At 35.4% G+C, this 18,009-nt stretch overlaps 4 protein-coding genes across 8 annotated transcripts in view; 2 read left to right on the forward strand and 2 right to left on the reverse strand.

The window, feature by feature from the left end:
- The first annotated feature begins 1,018 nt into the window (after positions 1-1,018).
- Positions 1,019-3,395, forward strand: LOC109811008 (leghemoglobin reductase). Its single transcript, XM_020374634.3, has 2 exons — positions 1,019-1,337; positions 1,852-3,395. The coding sequence occupies exons 1-2, from the start codon at positions 1,086-1,088 to the stop codon at positions 3,100-3,102; spliced, it is 1,503 nt and encodes a 500-aa protein (XP_020230223.2). The 5' UTR covers positions 1,019-1,085; the 3' UTR covers positions 3,103-3,395.
- A 1,029-nt stretch (positions 3,396-4,424) lies between these two features.
- On the reverse strand, positions 4,425-6,885 carry LOC109811012 (craniofacial development-like protein). 2 transcript variants are annotated; one of them, XM_020374639.3, is made up of 5 exons: positions 6,753-6,885; positions 6,174-6,254; positions 5,920-6,044; positions 5,626-5,811; positions 4,425-5,203 (listed from the first exon to the last, which is right to left on the reverse strand). In XM_020374639.3, the coding sequence occupies exons 1-5, from the start codon at positions 6,763-6,765 to the stop codon at positions 4,835-4,837; spliced, it is 774 nt and encodes a 257-aa protein (XP_020230228.1). In that variant the 5' UTR covers positions 6,766-6,885; the 3' UTR covers positions 4,425-4,834. The 2 variants fall into 2 exon arrangements, with proteins under 2 accessions (XP_020230228.1, XP_020230227.1); XM_020374638.3 differs by lacking the exon at positions 6,753-6,885 and adding an exon at positions 6,465-6,745.
- Positions 6,886-7,316: 431 nt separating this feature from the next.
- Positions 7,317-10,930, forward strand: RPS1 (ribosomal protein S1). The gene is made up of 7 exons (XM_020374623.3): positions 7,317-7,647; positions 8,378-8,653; positions 8,752-8,832; positions 9,372-9,653; positions 9,726-9,836; positions 10,088-10,174; positions 10,675-10,930. Exons 1-7 carry the CDS (start codon positions 7,354-7,356, stop codon positions 10,774-10,776), a joined length of 1,233 nt encoding a protein of 410 aa, XP_020230212.1. The 5' UTR covers positions 7,317-7,353; the 3' UTR covers positions 10,777-10,930.
- Positions 10,931-11,858: 928 nt separating this feature from the next.
- Positions 11,859-18,009, reverse strand: part of LOC109810993 (E3 ubiquitin-protein ligase UPL6) — a 33,972-nt gene continuing 27,821 nt past the window's right edge. For 3 of the 4 annotated variants that reach the window (XM_083075828.1, XM_083075826.1, XM_083075827.1), the window contains 8 exons: positions 15,277-15,343; positions 14,656-14,826; positions 14,480-14,569; positions 14,027-14,107; positions 13,695-13,768; positions 13,540-13,611; positions 13,303-13,392; positions 11,859-12,210 (listed from right to left, as the gene is read on the reverse strand). In XM_083075828.1, the coding sequence (XP_082931954.1) occupies positions 12,144-12,210; positions 13,303-13,392; positions 13,540-13,611; positions 13,695-13,768; positions 14,027-14,107; positions 14,480-14,569; positions 14,656-14,826; positions 15,277-15,343 (712 nt within the window). In that variant the 3' untranslated portion in view covers positions 11,859-12,143. Of the gene's footprint in view, positions 12,211-13,302; positions 13,393-13,539; positions 13,612-13,694; positions 13,769-14,026; positions 14,108-14,479; positions 14,570-14,655; positions 14,827-15,276; positions 15,344-18,009 lie in introns of those variants that run through there. The other variant, XR_014434234.1, reaches the window with a different exon arrangement.

Here is an 18,009-nt window from a genome sequence, read left to right on the forward strand (position 1 = left end):
AAACATCTAGTTTAACGCGGTAGAATGTATAGTTTTCTATTGGCAATGAATTTTTACTTAGAATAAACAATAGTATATCCGAAACAAAAAGCCATTCAGTTAACATTTCTTAACTTTTAATTGAGCTTTCACCGCAGCGTTTAATGAATTTAGACTTGAGCATGTTTCGCAAATGGTTTTACTCTTTCTACATCTATTTATTCGATCAAGTATATGGCCCTCCAATGAATTCGTCTTCAAAAACTAAAGATACAACGTTACATCTACAAGTAACACCTTAAACATGTTTTTACTGTTCGGTCTTGTTTGTATGCGTATAAAATATTGTCTGAGGACTAATAGATTATTTGTTTAGATGATAAACTCAAGTGATTGATATTTAGTAAGATAACAAGTTTAATTTGTCAATCTTCACATCCAACTTTCCATGATATTTTTATCTTAATTTTTCATATTTTGAATAGCAAATGGGAAAATGAGAGGTAAACATATTAAAAAAAATTATAGTAAATATCTTTAAAATATAATTTTTAATCTATATTTCTTCACTTTAATAAATCCAATCGAGTATTAATTAAATTATAGAAATTTTGTGTTAATTAAAGCGAAGAAATATAAATTTACAGAATAATGATGTCTCACTTGTTTTTCTCTTATTAAATAAATGTGCGTGCTTGATTTGAATCCAACTTGTTCGTCCAAAAAGCACAGCCATGCCAGCAATAAATAAATAAAAGCAAACGTTATCACAAACAAGATCAACGGTCCAAAGTAAAGATTGAATTTGCATTGCAGGTGTGAAAACCAAAAACCAAAGAGAATAATAAAAAAAAACCTGCAATAAACAATAATGAAGGGCTAAAAATGAATCAAAGATTATCCAAGGGCTGAGACGGGATCGAGACGTAAGAGCAAGAGGAAACACTATTTTTCTGTAATTATTTTTAATATTATTATTATTACCACATAACTGTTATTTATTTATATATATTAAAGAAAAGAGCATGCGTTGCACTAGGTCGTGAGAAAAGAGTGCGTTTAGGTGAAGAAGAAGAAGAAGAAGAACTCCAATCGAAGGAATAAAGATGGCGATGGCAAATTTGGCTCGACGGAAGGGTTACGCTGTCGTTTTGTCATCGAGGTCGTCGTTTTGCCTCACGAGGTGGAGGGGATTCGCGTCCGGATCTGACGAAAACGACGTTGTCGTCATCGGCGGCGGTCCCGGCGGCTACGTCGCCGCCATTAAAGCGGCGCAGTTAGGTCTCAAAACGACTTGCATCGAAAAGCGTGGAACTCTCGGCGGCACCTGTCTCAACGTCGGATGCATCCCTTCCAAGGTTCACTCCTTCGCACTTTTATTTTTCCCTTTTTTAAAAAAAAAAATCGTTTTTTTTGTGAGATAGGGAATTTGTTCTCTGGTTGGTTTAAATTATGTCGTTTTTGGTGGCTGTCTTTTTTTGGAAAAGGATTAAAAAAGAAAGACAGTGGAATTTTAAATTTTCCAAGTGATATGCTTAATTTTCCTAAGGGATGTGTGTTTTTGATGTTTCCGATGTCTCTGAACTGTGATAAGAGGTTGTTTTGTTAAGATGAAGTCATTTCATATTCTGCTTCAGATTGTACTTCTATCTTGTCTGTAAATTTACTGTATTAATCACCGATATGATCTCCTTCGTTGTGTATTTTTTATTCAATGGCGTCATTTGATCCACCTATTTATTTAGTGGGAAAAGGCTATATTTTTGTTGTTGTTGATGTTGTTGTTGTTGTGTTTCCATGTAAATAGTTTGAAAGGAATAATGGATAGTGATCCATGTACTCATTTTATGGTACTCCATATTTTTGGTTCAGGCGCTTTTGCATTCTTCCCACATGTACCATGAGGCTAAACATTCATTTGCCAACCATGGGGTCAAGCTTTCATCTGTTGAGGTTGATTTGCCGGCTATGATGGCCCAAAAAGATAAAGCTGTTTCTAATCTTACCAAGGGTATTGAAGGTCTATTCAAGAAAAACAAGGTAAACTATGTCAAAGGATACGGCAAATTTGCTTCGCCATCTGAAGTCTCTGTGGACACCATTGATGGTGGAAATACTGTTGTCAAAGGCAAGCATATTATAATTGCCACTGGTTCGGATGTGAAATCTCTACCTGGCGTCACCATTGATGAAAAGAAAATTGTATCATCAACAGGGGCTCTTGCTTTGACTGAAATCCCTAAGAGACTCATAGTCATCGGGGCAGGCTACATTGGGCTAGAAATGGGGTCAGTATGGGGCAGACTTGGCTCCGAGATAACAGTTGTTGAGTTTGCACCGGATATTGTTCCAACCATGGATTCGGAGGTCCGTAAGCAGTTTCAGCGTTCTCTTGAGAAGCAAGGCATGAAATTCAAGCTGAAGACGAAGGTGGTTGGAGTTGATACTTCCGGGGATGGTGTGAAGCTGACTGTTGAACCTTCAGCTGGTGGTGATCAGACTACATTAGAAGCAGATGTTGTCCTTGTATCTGCTGGTAGGACTCCTTTCACTGCTGGACTTGGGTTAGACAAGATAGGAGTTGAAACTGACAAGGTAGGACGGATTTTGGTGAATGAAAGATTTGCCACAAATGTCTCTGGTGTTTATGCGATTGGAGATGTAATTCCAGGCCCAATGTTGGCACACAAGGCAGAGGAAGATGGTGTCGCTTGCGTGGAGTACATAGCTGGTAAGGTTGGTCATGTGGACTATGACAAAGTCCCTGGTGTTGTCTATACAACCCCCGAGGTTGCATCTGTTGGAAAGACAGAGGAGCAGGTGAAGGCGCTCGGAGTTGAATACCGTGTTGGCAAGTTCCCGTTCCTGGCTAATAGCAGAGCCAAGGCAATTGATAATGCTGAAGGTCTGGTGAAGATTTTGGCTGAAAAGGAGACAGACAAGATATTGGGAGTGCATATTATGGCACCCAATGCAGGAGAGCTCATTCATGAAGCAGCAATAGCATTGCAGTATGATGCATCCAGTGAGGACATAGCACGTGTTTGCCATGCACATCCAACAATGAGTGAGGCCGTGAAAGAAGCCGCAATGGCCACTTATGACAAGCCCATTCACATATGAGGAGCCAGTTGCTTCTTTATTATTGTCTTCATTTTTGTCCAAGAATTTTACAATGACTTGGAGTTGATACCACCTCTGTTAAATTTAGATTCAGGTTTTTAAATGCAAATTAGCCGCTTGTTTACTTGTTTGCATAATAAGAGGAATGACTGTTGTTTTTATCCTTTGTTAAATAATATATATCTCCCCTTCTCTCTGGAACAACATTGTAATTCTGACGGGGTGAAGACAATGGGAGTGTGGTACGGTTCTAATCAACACATTGTTGTGTATTATAAATTATTTTTTATCTACCCATTTCTTCTCATTAGCTGTAATACTTGCACGAGCTGCTCACTTTAAGTAATTTGTACTGCACAAGGATTGCCAAGTCTCCAAGTTATACATGGAATGTGTCACTGGGTAAACTTCAGTGCAAAGGAGGAAGCCATCAACATTGGACAAGAGTGATAGAATTGCTTTAAGGAATCTGCAATAGCAAAATTGAGTTGTGCTAAGTTGAGGACTGGTATGTTATTACAATATCTTCTGGTTTGAAACTCCGTGGAGACACACTACAACCTACCTAACAGAGAATTCTCCCTAGAGGTAGCACGGGCACAAAAATTGGAGCGATTGAACAATGCACAAAAGTTAGTGATTTAAGGACAGGAGAGGCAGCGACCCAAACCCAGACGAACGGCTGCCATAAATTATGCTTCCTTATCCATTCCATTGTTCACGTGACGTGGATTCATAGGCTTCTCATCGGTGCTATTGTGCATGGTGTTGTTACAACTCAATGATATTTTAAGTTTAGTCGTGTCATTAGACCTAGTTAGGTAGACCATTGTAATTTGTTAAACAAAAATAGAGGAACACAAGTGGAATGTCACTGAAGAAATAAATTTCCCTTCATAAATTTCATATACGTTAATTATATTATGCCACAATTACGAGTTGTTTCAGAGTTTAGTGTTTAGTCGTGAACCTTTAGGCATGATCATTGTAAGTAATGATTAACGATGTTTTTCCTTTAAGTTCAGATCTCAAATAGACCCAAAATATAACATTTTTAAGCTTATTTCACAAAATACATAATGGTCTACAGATCGTCAAGGTAAGCTTTATTAATATATATATATATTCTATGTTCTTTTAATGAATTACATAACCAATTGAACAAGCCACATCACAATACAAAAAGATCAAAGTTTAAGCTATGCGGAAGATGATTTTTTAAGACAATAAAATAAACTATTTAGTGACGGAGAAAGAAATATCATAAAAAACTTGTAAATAACATCATACTTCTTTTAGGATTCGTATATGCACACGATCTCTTCTGTCTTGAAACTAAGAAGATTGAATTACTTTAGAGGAATTCAAACAACCAAATAATGATCAGGACACAAAATGAGTTCTTTGAAACTACCTTTCGCGATTAGTAAATGTCTTCTTTGAGGCTCTCAAGGAATGTAATGAACAATTGTCAGTCTAAAATTTACAACTGTCGCTCCCTAGCCCCCAATTTTCCCCTCCCACATGGAGTACTACATCATTGAGAAGCATTTCAAATCTCAAATCTCGATCCTCTAAATGCAACATACCCTAACCTCATTAATGTGATCAAAGGTCTTCTAAGTTTTACCTCTTGAGAGACCAAGACCTACACAGGAACTATAGCACCTGGACCATCAATTCACTACAAAACCATACATAATGCTCCAATAACGCCAGTTTTCAACTACCTTCAGTCATCCTCTTGCATATTATCTGGTCGCTTCCTGGCTTGCAAAGCCAATCGTGCATCTCTCTCCCGCTCAAACTCACGGTAATCTGCTCGCTGCAAGAAAGAAACCTTGTCCAAATACTGATTAGAACTCTTCTTGTAAGCATCAAGCTCTACTTCCAGTCCCTTGTTTTCTTCCTTAAATTCTCCCCAGTCCTTTTTCGTCTTATCAAGTACACTAAGCCTCTGTTTCTTCTTGATCTGCTCGAGGACAGCATCCACCGCAGAAGGTGCAGGAGCTTTGGATCTTTCCATTGCCTCCTTCGAGTCAGAATCTACAAGCTTTTTAACTTCAATGTCTTGACCAGCAAAATCCCGAACCTCAGTAATCTGAAAAAGAAAGCAAATGAACAAACATTGACACTCAAATGCCCCACATGGGTGCTGGGAATGATAGGTCATAAACCAAGTTGGAATCCAGAGCATTTCATATTTTCAACTGGAAAATTCTCTGTGTATGGTATTCTCAAATTGTGATGGGCTTAAAAATAGGCACCCCTAGTACATTAAATATTGACACAGCGAGACACAAGCTAAAGCCAGTCTTATGTCTAAGCTTTCTTTGATATAATTCAGCCATGTCTATATATTGAATTTGAAAATAAAATAAAATTCCAAAGCACAAATTCTCTACTCTTTTAAGCCTTTATATATATTTTCCTTTTCCATTTGGCTAATTGCATAAAACCTTCCCACTACAGCCAGATTAGCATATGACCAAAAATAGGTGCAATGGATAGCAATATGCTTACCACAAGTTTCCCCCTGCTTGAGGCAGCCATGGCAGCATCATCTTTCGCTGCTGCAAGAGCAGCAGCAGCAATCTTCTTGGCTTCATCACTGGTACTGCTTTGAAGCATGCCAGGTCCATTCTTGGAAGCACCTTGCCCAAGTGATTCTGTTGTCTTTGGTTCCAAGCCCAAATAAGACATCCAGTTCTATGTTCAAAGTTTTTGGGTTGAAGGAAATTAAACTCTAACTGTGGAAAGAGTGTTATTTTACTTTAAACAAATGACTTTAAGAAGAGAGCAACAGCAAGGCCTTACAGAAGATGACTTCTTTGCAGCTTTTTTCGGAGCGGAAATAGGCTTGCTTGTAAATCTGTTGAGGATTTTATTAGATACTCCTTTATTCATTTGTTCCCACATGGCATCAACTTGAGCTTTGATTTCTACCAAGAGAAGGAGCATGTGACGTGAGCAAATTTATTCCCAACAAAAAACATTAATCTCCACAATACACCAATGATTACAGAAGAAAAACAAAAGTTTTGACATGCATATTGAAACCAAAACCTCACCAGTATCCTCCTGTTTTGCTTCCAGGCTTGACCCTGGGACAGGTTCTTTGACAGAGTCGGTAGAATTCGCATTGACAGTATCTGAAACATAAAACCTAAATTGTGAGTCAAAGCAACCCCATCTTATATCCACAAAATAAAGAATTGGACAAACTATGGTAATAAAACCACTTAAAACAAAAAATGACCAGAGTTTCACCGGCAACACTTGCTGGACACCATGTATATGATTGAAGAAATAAGTGTATTGAACCATCAAGACCCATGAAGAAAAAATGAAACTTTATTTACCATTAACTTTCCCCATGCCTAACGCGCAAACTAGATTGGACCTAAATGTGAAGGGTGATCTCCAACAAGAGGCAATGGAATGAATCAAACGTTAAAACAAATAAAGGAAGAGGAGAATGTAGTGAATTAGGGTTTTGACAGTAATCAGTGGCATAGTGAAAAGACAAATACTGATTTTTTTATTAAAAATATGCATAATGAAGTGCGTAAACGAGGAATAGATATATGTATTTGAGAGAAATGGAATTGTAGGAGTCAAGATTGATTGAAATCGAAATGGTTTGTTACCGGCGGAACTCATCTGTACGGCGGAGGAACACAACACAACCTAACTCCCTTCGCCTTTGCCCTCTCTCCTTTCTTTTCCAAAGCTTAACTCGTCTTTTTCCTTCTTACAATTTCTTATTTAATTAACAGTAAGTGTATAATAAATAATATTAAGATGTTTAAATTTTCGATGATTGTTAATTTCTTTAAATATTAAATTTTAATTTAGAAATAAAAATGATATACAGAAAGAAATAAAAAGTTAAAAAAAAATTTAAAAATTTCTTACTTAAAATTAATGCGACTGAGTTACTTCATGTCTCCATATTTATTTAAAAATATTTAAGAATTATTTTGTAAAGTATTTATTAATGTTTTCATATAATTTATTTAAAAATATTTAAGAAATAAAAATGTTTTTTATAATTTTTTCCCTTCCTTTCCTAAATCAAATATCAAATACATAAATAAAGTAAAAAAAAAAAAAAAGAACTGAATTGCGAAAAAGAAAAAGAAAACGGTTAAAAATACGTTATCCATCCAAAGTGAAAGTGAAAGGAGTGACTAATAATAAGAGTGCACCTTATCTGTGGCAATGGCACCACACATCACATGACATGACATGGCGTCTCTGTCTCTGCAATTCAGCGGCCTCAGGTGTTCTCCACTCTCCTCTTCCATCTTCTCCAAACCCTCTCTTTTCACTCAACAATCCCATAAGCGCCTTTCAATTCCCATACTCAACTCCATAGCAATATCCAATGCTCAGAACAAAGAGAGAGTCAAACTCAAACAACTCTTCCATGAAGCCTACGAGAGATGCCGCACTGCTCCCATGGAGGGAGTTTCCTTCACCATCGAAGACTTCACTGCCGCTCTCGACAAGTACGACTTCGATTCTGAAGTTGGCACCAAGGTCACTCCCTCACTCACTCTTCCATTCAATTGCTAATTGCGTGTTAGAGATCTCAGATGACTAATACGATGTATATAAGTAAAATATAATCTTCAACTTAAGAACCAGTTTTATAAAGTTTAATTAGGTTCATGTATCACTTTCTTAACATCGTGTTATCATAAAACTAATTCCTATAAACTTCTTCGTGAGTACTTATAGGGAAAAAAAAAAGAAGATAAGAACTTCGTAAGATAAAATCTACTTGTGCATTTTGAAGAATTTAAAAGAGAGTGATCCTATACAAGTTAAGAAAAATGTTCAATGTACACACCATGTTTGAGGTGTACTGGTGGAAGACAGAAAAATGGATAAATGTGATCGGAAAGAAAGTTAAAATCAACTCATGCATCTCAACTTCTATAGAAGTTAGTCTAAAAGTTAAGGAAAATGTTCGGTGTACACCCCATTTTTAAAGAGTATAGGTGAAAGGAAGAGATAAATAGAGAAAAGAAAAATGCAACAAATAAGGTGATTGGAAAGGAAGACAGAAACTAAAATTGAGTGAAAGTAAGATGAGAAAAAGAAGTTGGGATAAATGAATATAATTATTCAAAAGCTAAGTACATTAAATTTGATTTTAAAAACTTCAATTCATTTTTATCTTTTTATTCTCTTCTCGTGTAGGTCCATAATATGATATATTTATTTAAACACGGTCTAATTAATTATGGGTGCATGTTTCACTCAGGTTAAAGGCACTGTGTTCTACACAGATGCCAATGGAGCAGTTGTTGATATCACTGCAAAGTCTTCAGCATATTTGCCACTTCAAGAGGCGAGCATCCGTAGGGTTAAGCACGTGGAAGAAGCTGGCATAGTTGCTGGGTTGAGAGAGGAGTTTTTGATCATTGGTGAGAATGAAGCAGATGATAGCTTGATCTTGAGTTTGAGGTCTATCCAGTTTGATCTTGCATGGGAACGTTGTCGACAGCTTCAGGCAGAAGATGTTATTGTCAAGGGTAAGGTGGGTTTTGTCGTACTATGGAACTGTGTTTAATTCACTTATTTCTGTTATTAGCCCTTCAATAAGGTTAATTTGATCTTACGTTATTGTGTTAACAGATTGTGGGGGCAAACAAAGGTGGAGTGGTGGCTGAGGTGGAAGGGCTTAGAGGGTTTGTTCCATTGTCACAAATATCAACGGTTAGCTCTTGAGCCATATTGAAATTCATGTCAAGAGTTTGAAATTATGGGGTAGGAAACTAGTTGTGTTTTACCAATCAAAAAACTGCAAATTACTGTTAGTGTGACATTTACTAACATACCATGTAACAGTTCAAAAATATATATAATATTCTAACTGGAGATGAAATTGAATCATACAATTTTCTTAACAGTTCTTGTATGCTTCTACAAGTTATAAATTAGATCACGTTGGGTGTTGTATTAATCAATAACTGCAAATTATTAGTATAACATTTACTAACATATCATGTAAAGTGTTAAAAAATATCTTCTTATATTCTCATTTAAGTTGAAATTGAGTCATGCAATTTTCTTAACATAACTTTTATGCTTCTACGAGTTATAAATTAGATCATTTTGCAGAAAACAATAACAAAAACTTCTCATGGTCGGTCATTTATGTCTTTCATGTAGCATCCTAATATACCGGGTTTACAATTTTTTATACTTTTAACAAATAGCTCAAATTCTTCTCATTTTGGTTATTATCATCTCAGAACACAAATGTAGAAGAGCTTCTTGAAAAGGAGCTTCCTCTTAAGTTTGTGGAGGTAGATGAGGAACAATCTAGACTTGTTCTGAGTAACCGCAAGGCCATAGCTGGCAACCAGGCACAGCTAGGAATTGGATCAGTAGTTACTGGCTCTGTTCAAAGCCTGAAGCCATATGGTGCCTTCATTGACATTGGTGGAATTAATGGTCTCCTTCATGTTAGTCAGATAAGTCATGACCGTGTAACGGATATTTCAACTGTACTTCAGCCTGGTGACATACTAAAGGTAAACATATATCAAGAATTCATGTGGATGTTTTTATAGGACATAAAAATGTCAAGTTTTTTATTTGTTTAGGTGATGATCTTAAGTCATGATCGAGAGAGAGGTCGAGTAAGTCTCTCCACTAAGAAGTTAGAGCCCACACCTGGAGACATGATCCGCAATCCAAAGCTTGTCTTTGAGAAGGTATTTTACATGCAAGCTTCTTGAACCTTTTACTTGTTACATGTCAATGGCTTCATTAGACAAAATTTATTTCCACTTCCTGCTTTTTTAGCTATCTAATGCCACAGTTTGACATCATAAAAACGATGTCTCCTTTTTTTGTTCTATTCCCTTTTAGTTGTTTTAAATTTTTACTCAACCCTTTTCATTAGCTTTGGCATTTCTGAAGGAGAATTCACTCCCATATTTCTGGGTTTTTTTTTTCCTTATAGGCGGAGGAGATGGCTCAGACATTCAGACAGAGAATAGCCCAAGCAGAAGCTATGGCTCGTGCAGACATGCTTAGGTTCCAGCCTGAGGTATCTATTGGTTTATTATTTGTTCAAAATTCCGAATCCAATAAAAATGGAGAAACAGCAAGGGATTGAAGTAAGACTAAGATACAAAGACTATCAGAAAGTCAGGTTGTTGCTGCTCGATAAGAATCTAGGAAGAACAATGCAGCAAAAGCTAGCCATTTTAGTTCGAGAGTCCAAGACCTTATAAATCCAATGGGAGACTGAAGTCTCATATCTTGCAATAGGGTAACACTGCCGCAGCAGAGTATTGGAGCTTCTGAAATGAAAAAGAATAAAATGACTTAAATGGACATACATTTGAATGAAAGTTGCACTTGGTATTTTAGACATCTGACTCATTTAATTACATGACTTAAGATAAGAATACATTTATGCTTACATTGATTAGCAATTTATCTTAGGGTTTGATATTTTACTTGGATCACCTATAACATCAATATATAGATTCTAGAGGTATGATATTTGCGACCATTGTCACCCAAATAATTTTATGTTGGCAGAGTGGATTGACTCTCAGCAGTGATGGGATCCTGGGACCATTTACTTCAGACTTGCCTGAAGAGGGACTGGATCTGAGTGAGGTGCCACCAGCTGAAGAATGATGATTCACAATTTCGAGGTCTTTTTTTTCCTTACTTTTTTTTATTTTTTTTTATATAATATTGCTTGTAACCATCAAATATTTATCTAAGTTGCTTACATTTTTTTGCTCGAGTTAATAGATAAAAGTAAAACTATCAATATTTGGCTGGAATATATTCATCGTCCAATAAACTTGGAAGACTATATTTATTGCTATGCATCGTAACATGTTTATATAGTTCCACTACTGCAGTTGAAGCCAGTGTTCATGTGGATGTATACAGTGAGCATTCATTATAAATTTGTCTCCATCAAATAAACTTTACGGTGAGCAATGTAACAATGTTAAAGCAATACAACTATTAGCATTTTCAAAAATCTTCAGGACATCCATGTGAACTTGGATATTTTGCAAGTCGAAGCATCTAAATGTTTGAATTGATAAACTTAAATCTTTCAAGCAATATTTGAATATATATCTTAATTTTAATTTCATTTTGTTAAATACTTATCCATTATTCCTGAACAAAATCCGTAAGTCAGGATTAGAAGGTGGTGAACACGGTTTAAATCGAGTCAGGTTCGGAAAATTTTGAATCCAAACCAGTAAAAAAATTTCGATTGGGTAAATATTAGTTATTTTTCAATTTAAAATATCAATCCCAATCAAATCAATTCGATCACATCCCTCGATCACATTGATATTTTATTTTATTAGATACTACATTAATTTTTTTACATATATATAATCAGGCCAAGACAGTCGAGTGTGAAATTGTTAAAACTAAATCCCGACTCGAAACAAACAAATTTATACCAATGAAATTCGTAAATCCAAACCTAGTCTTTTTTTCTTCGGTCAAGTCAGATTGATGAAATTGGCATAACATAGTAAGATTTTAAAGATAAAGAAAAGGGAAATTTTATTATTTTTTAAATTAAGAGAATCGTGTATGGCTCACACAAATATAAACAAGAGATTATAACAGTGTCATTCATCATTTTATTTCTTCCATTTTAAAAAATATACATATCAAATTAAAGAATATTGGTCAGAAATGAAAAAGGTTTTCAAAACCCAATTTCCAAACTCACCATCAGATGCAAAATAACAACAACCCTGTGGATTTTTGTTTCAATGATCATGGAAAAAAACCCTGCCAGAGTGAACTTTACAAAATAATTGATATTTTAGATATGTAAATTTAGATAAAGACACAAATTGACAATAAAGATTGAATAAGAATATATATATACAAAAACTCGCACATGAGATAATTTTATTCAGTTGTATCCATCCGATTATTTGTCGTTTCCGAATCCACTGGCGATCGTCATTCTCTACCAGCTTGAAACCTAAAGGCATCGTAAATTCCACTGCCTCGTTTTAACTTAAATCAAAGCCAGCATCGGCATTTATGGCATACAGTAATTTGGTTTCCAATTGCTCCTTACTGCAAGCAACACGTTTGTCAGGGAAAATAGTTCAAAAGAATGAGCAATAACTAATTCAACAATAAATAAAACGAAGAAAGACGACCATCAAAAGAGACGAGATGATAATATAAGTTAAAATAACATCCGAACCTGATAGTTTCAAATCCAAATCAATAATTTAAGATGCATACATAAGACCAAGTAAAAGAAAGACAGTTAAAAAACTGTCAGTTTTCACGATCATAATCAAAGACTTGAGATCCAGATCATTCAAGGCGAAATAGTAATACTGAAATTATAAAGCAAAGACTTGTTCCTTTTTCTAGAAAAAAAAAAGCAGAAAAACGTGAAATGGACGATGTATGAACTAAAATTGACATAAAATATAAAGAAATGTAGCTAACGAGCCATAGCTCACTCACAGTAATAATATTTTCCTAGTCAATTTCTTAAACACAATAATCATTAAGCACATTTAACAAATACTAGTATATACTCACAAATGATCACCCAAGATGCCCTATTAAGATTGCTTCGATTAAAAGTAAGAAAATTTTGTTACGATAATCCAATATCTCCAGCATGAGTGTATAAGCACCATCATTTGTTTTAAATTTATTAAAAAAATTAATATTTCATTTTTTTTACTGCCCAAGAAACATTATGTAAGAAAATACTGTTTTTTTTTTTTTTTTTTTTTTTTTTTTTTTTTTTACGTTGAGAAGACAATTTGAGCAAAACCAACTTCTAAACATTTTTTCGTGAGCCAACACCTCAAATGCAGTTTTTTTATTTTTATCTTTTTAAACGCATTGATCTACCAAGTATATAAAGCATACTGCCTCTAGGCTCTAGCACTAATGGCACATTTAAAAAGTCTCGACCTATGCACTGGTCTTTCTCAGAATAATTTTGGTTTCAAACAGAATCCAACCAATTAATGCTCGTTATTTCATTTAGTCTTCACTGACTAAACAGAATTTCTCAATTTTCATGTCAGCACTATCAGTTCAGATATCTCTAATTATGGCCATTCTCAAGTTCTAATAACAAAAACTAGAAAAAGAATTCTATGTCAAACTGCAAAGGTAACCTAGCCTAGGACAAACCTTGTATAAGGCGGAAGCTTTAGTAGATTCATACAAGTAGCCGATGTTGGCAATCGGTCAAGTGATTCATCAGATGCATTACTAGAAGCCCTACAAGAAGAGACATCAGACAATTCCAATGTGTCATTCTTGTCTTTTAGATATAAATTGTAATAGAAGGAAAAGAAAACCACTTGAGTAATAGTGTAAAATTAATGCTGGAATTAAATATCAGAAAACTGCTGTGGCAGCATTCACCTTTGTATGCAAAACAAAGGTTCAAGATATCGGAAACCAAGCAATGGCCCACGAGAGCAACCTGTCACAAACCTGTAGAGATGATAAATTTATTATCCATATTAAGATCTGTCAAATAAAAGGGCTCTGGATTCATGTAGTTATGTATATCTTACTTCAAAAATTTCTTCCTGTTTTCCAATGAAAAGCCTTTGAGAACTTCCCAAAACGTCTCAATAACATGATGCTCCTATCAGAAGAAATAACATGTTAGAATTCAATAGTGACAACAAGAATAAAGCTTTTTTAAGCCCAATGGGGTGTGGGACCCTGTCATCAGAAAATTATTGATTGAGAGGTAAGACTCAGGAACGTATTTAAAGTGAATGGAAAAAGGCAAAAATGGATGCTACATGATCCCCAAATTCTCATGTGGATAGAACATGAAGCAGCAAACACGCTATTTGCTCCTCACTGACTCAATACACATAAATGCCAGAGGGCTTACACTCTGATAGCCTCCTGCATAGTTGGTGTGCAGCCGCAGATCATCAATATCTAGGCTGTCAAGTGAACCTGATATCAGAAGCTGTGGAAAACAATTACGTCAAGCAAGTTCAGAATCACGTATAGACACAATTGCAGGTGTAAACATTCTCTTTTTTGGGGAAAATATTTGAAGATCACACCCTAAAACAAATTGACAACAATAAATACAAAAGTGTAGGATAAGATTTGGTTGAAGTTGTAATAAATAAGGATCATTAGGAACAAAAGTTACAACCGAAGATAAAATTCATTTATGTGCCTTTCTATCTTTTGCAAGGCTAGATTAGATTTTGTCCTGTTGTTAAATACACCACCACACGAGCAGATATCAAAACCATATACAATGGAAAAAAGAGGACAGCATAGCTTTCAAGACCCAAAAGTGGATAAGATTATTAGAGGAAAAACAAACCTGAAGTTCATGTTCATTAAACATATCTATCCAATCCTGCTGAATAAGTTGCTGAAATCCCCTCAAGAAATGTGAACTTTGTTGGCGTATCTGAAAGCATAATTATTTTATTATGTAATTGAAACATGGATTGATTTGTAGTACAAGATGCAGTCCATTAAAAAAAAAAACTTCACCTGAAAATTCAGGCGGTGATTAGCTACAAGATGAATAAAAGTAATGACATTCTCATTAGTGACACGTAGGTTCCTTCCTCCAGGAAGCAATTCCTCCTCTGTTTGTTCTCCATATTCATTATTTACTATAACAAAGTATAGTTCCAACTCCGAAATGTCACCTTTATAATGCTGTAAGTCAAAACAGATTGGAGGGGCAAAAATTGAGCCAATAAGGAAAAAAGCAGATGTACCACAAAGAAATATACCATCTTTACAAACTACACATCAACCCCAGCCATGCATGAATACTATTAACTGTAATGCAAAAGCACGGGATATATTTCACATGACTACCACAGCATTTAAATGCAGTACAGACAAAAAATGGTAACTAGGAAAAAAACAAAACAAGAGGGAAAAAAAAAAACTACGAGCTCATAATAGATTTTTCAAGGAAAGATTACAGAATCAAGAAATCAATATTCAGAAGGAATTATGAGTAAATAAAGTCAGAATATTTAAGGAGACATTTAAGTTGCAAATTTATTGTTTGTCAATATTATATTGAAATTAAAGAGTTGCTTTAAGACTGAGGCAGATGCAAATAGATGGAAGCCACAAAGACAGACGCAACATTACCTTGAGAAACATGAGATGACGATATAATTCTGGGTCCAAGGAAGGTAAGTCATTCAAATAGTTGTGCCTGGTATAAGAGAAACTAAAGGAGTAAGAAAGCAAGAAATAGAGAAACCTATTATAGCAAGCCAGTCCGTTCAAAGTCAAGTTTCTTTTAAGGTTGTGGCACGTGAATTAATAAGTATAATAATGTTCTCATTTTTATTAAAATTATCTGATTTCCTATCATACCCATCTATGTTTTTCCTCTGTTGTTTATTCTCTTTAATTTCATGAGAAATGCATAAAATAATTAGTAGTTAGGTGAAAGTAAGTGTATAATTAACAAAATAATAATTAGTATTAATGATAAATGCATAAAATAATTAGAATTAGTAAAAGGACTTCAGTAAATTTTCAGAAACAACTCATTTGCTACTAACACCACACCTTGGCAATTTTATATATAAATATTTTGACCTAAAATATCACTTGAAAAGGAGAATAATTTTATTATTATTATTCATACATATTACATTTTCCTTATACCTATTTGTAACAATCTAATCTTCTAAAATAAGGAAATAAGGAAAAATATTCTGAAAAATATCCTAGAAGATTCTATAGATATTTTCTCTAATTAGGAAGATTTTTCCTCTAATTACAACACTCCCCCTCAAGTTGGTAAATGAATATCAATCATTCCCAACTTGCCTACAAGATCTTGAAATCTACCCGGAGGGAGCCCTTTTGTAAAAATATCTGCTATCTGAAGTTCTGTAGGAACATGAGTTGTAATCACAAAGCCTTTGTCTAGATTATCTTTGATGAAATGTCTGTCAATCTCAATATGTTTGGTCCTATCATGTTGTACTGGATTATGGGCAATGCTCATGGCAGACTTATTGTCACAGTATAGTTGCACGGGGTTGTCCACCTTGATTTTTAAGGTCATCCAAAATGATTTTCATCCAGAGTCCTTCACACATTCCTTGAGCAAGGGCTCGGAATTCAGCTTCTGCACTAAAACGAGATACTCTATCTTGCTTTTTGCTCCTCCACGTTACGAGACTATCTCCAAGAAACATACAATACCCAGAAGTAGATTTTCTGTCAGTAATAGAACCTGCATAGTCAGCATCAGTATATATTTTCATAGTCAATGTATCTTCCCTTTTGAACAATAACCCCTTTCCTGGACTTGACTTCAAGTACTGGAGAATTTTGTCAACTGCTTGCATGTGTCTCTCTCTTGGATCATGCATAAATTGGCTCACAACACTAACTGCATAAGCAATGTCTGGTCTTGTGTGAGATAGATAAATCAATTTCCCTACCAATCTCTGAAATTGGGCCTTCTCTACAGGAGCACTTTCTTCACTTCCAATTCTGTGATTTTGTTCTATAGGAACTGTTGAGGTTCTACATCCCAGCTTCCCTGTTTCTTTGAGGAGATCAAGTACATATTTCCTTTGGGAGACGAAAATTCCATTTTTGGAATAAGCAACCTCTATTCCAAGAAAATACTTGAGTTTTCCTAGGTCTTTCATTTCAAATTGGGCTGCCAATTTTTCTTTTAATGCCAATTTCTCTGTTTCATCATCTCCTGCAATAATCATATCATCCACATAGACAAGCAATAGAGTGAGTTTACCTGTAGAAGAGTGTTTTATGAATAGAGTATGATCTCCTTGGCATTGTCTGTATCCCAAGGAAACCATTACTTTTGTAAATCTTCCAAACCATGCTCTAGGGGATTGCTTAAGACCATACAATGCTTTCTTTAGGAGGCATACCTTGTTTCTTTCATTTTTCACTTCAAAACCTGGGGGAATCTCCATGTACACTTCCTCTTCTAGATTTCCATGAAGAAAGGCATTCTTCACATCCAACTGGTGTAAGTCCCAACCAAAATGAGCAGCCAAAGCGAGAACAACTCGAACTGTATTCATCTTTGCCACTGGGGCAAACGTCTCCTCATAGTCAATCCCATAAGTTTGGGTATAGCCTTTTGCCACCAATCTAGCTTTATATCTTTCTATTGTCCCATCTGCCTTATGTTTCACTGTGAATATCCATCTACACCCTACTGCCTTCTTGTCTCTTGGCTTATCAACAATCTCCCAAGTTGAATTTCTTTCTAATGCATTCATCTCTTCTTTCATGGCTTGAGTCCAATGTTCAAGTTTCATGGCCTCCTGGATTGAGGTAGGAATTTTTGTGGCATCAATGGCAGCAATAAAGCTTCTGTGCTTATCAGAGAATTGTTAGTGCAAACATTCTGAGAAATAGGATATTTAGCACATGATCTTCTTTCCTTTCTCAATGCAATGGGTAAGTCCTCAGTAATACTTACCTCCTCACTGTTATCTTCAGGGATCCTCACCTCCGGATTAGACAATTTTTCTTGCTCGAGAGTCGAAGTGGGTTGTTTTCTTCTTTCATATTTTTTGCCAAAAAAATTGTCTTCCTCTTCTTCCGCTTCTTCCTCATTGTGAACCATGGTAGCTTCATTGCTTAGATCTTGGGCATCTTGCAAAGACAAATATGGTAATGACAAGAAGGAGAGCTCCTCCACTTCAAGTGCTTTCTCCCCCTGAAGTGGTGGACTGGCATAAAAGGATTGTGTTTCCTGAAAGGTGACATCCATGGTGATAAAGACGCGACGACTCTGAGGATGATAACATTTGTACCCTTTTTTATTAGAAGGATACCCAATAAAGACACATTTAAGAGCTTTGGGATCTAATTTAC

The sequence above is a fragment of the Cajanus cajan genome, chromosome 5 (genome assembly GCF_000230855.2).
Source record: "Cajanus cajan strain Asha chromosome 5, NIPB_CcT2T_4, whole genome shotgun sequence".
Taxonomy (NCBI): Eukaryota; Viridiplantae; Streptophyta; class Magnoliopsida; order Fabales; family Fabaceae; genus Cajanus; species Cajanus cajan.

Excerpts from the sequence above, each read along its gene's own strand:
- LOC109811008 (XM_020374634.3), top strand. The coding sequence starts at position 1,086 with ATGGCGATGGCAAATTTGGCTCGACGGAAGGGTTACGCTGTCGTTTTG. Across the intron at positions 1,338-1,851 it reads TCGGATGCATCCCTTCCAAG|GCGCTTTTGCATTCTTCCCA; the intron begins GTTCACTCCTTC and ends TTTTTGGTTCAG.
- LOC109811012 (XM_020374638.3), bottom strand. Across the intron at positions 6,045-6,173 it reads AGCAAAACAGGAGGATACTG|AAATCAAAGCTCAAGTTGAT; the intron begins GTGAGGTTTTGG and ends TTCTCTTGGTAG. Across the intron at positions 5,812-5,919 it reads CTGCAAAGAAGTCATCTTCT|AACTGGATGTCTTATTTGGG; the intron begins GTAAGGCCTTGC and ends CTTTGAACATAG.
- RPS1 (XM_020374623.3), top strand. The coding sequence starts at position 7,354 with ATGGCGTCTCTGTCTCTGCAATTCAGCGGCCTCAGGTGTTCTCCACTC. Across the intron at positions 7,648-8,377 it reads ATTCTGAAGTTGGCACCAAG|GTTAAAGGCACTGTGTTCTA; the intron begins GTCACTCCCTCA and ends TGTTTCACTCAG. Across the intron at positions 8,833-9,371 it reads CATTGTCACAAATATCAACG|AACACAAATGTAGAAGAGCT; the intron begins GTTAGCTCTTGA and ends TTATCATCTCAG.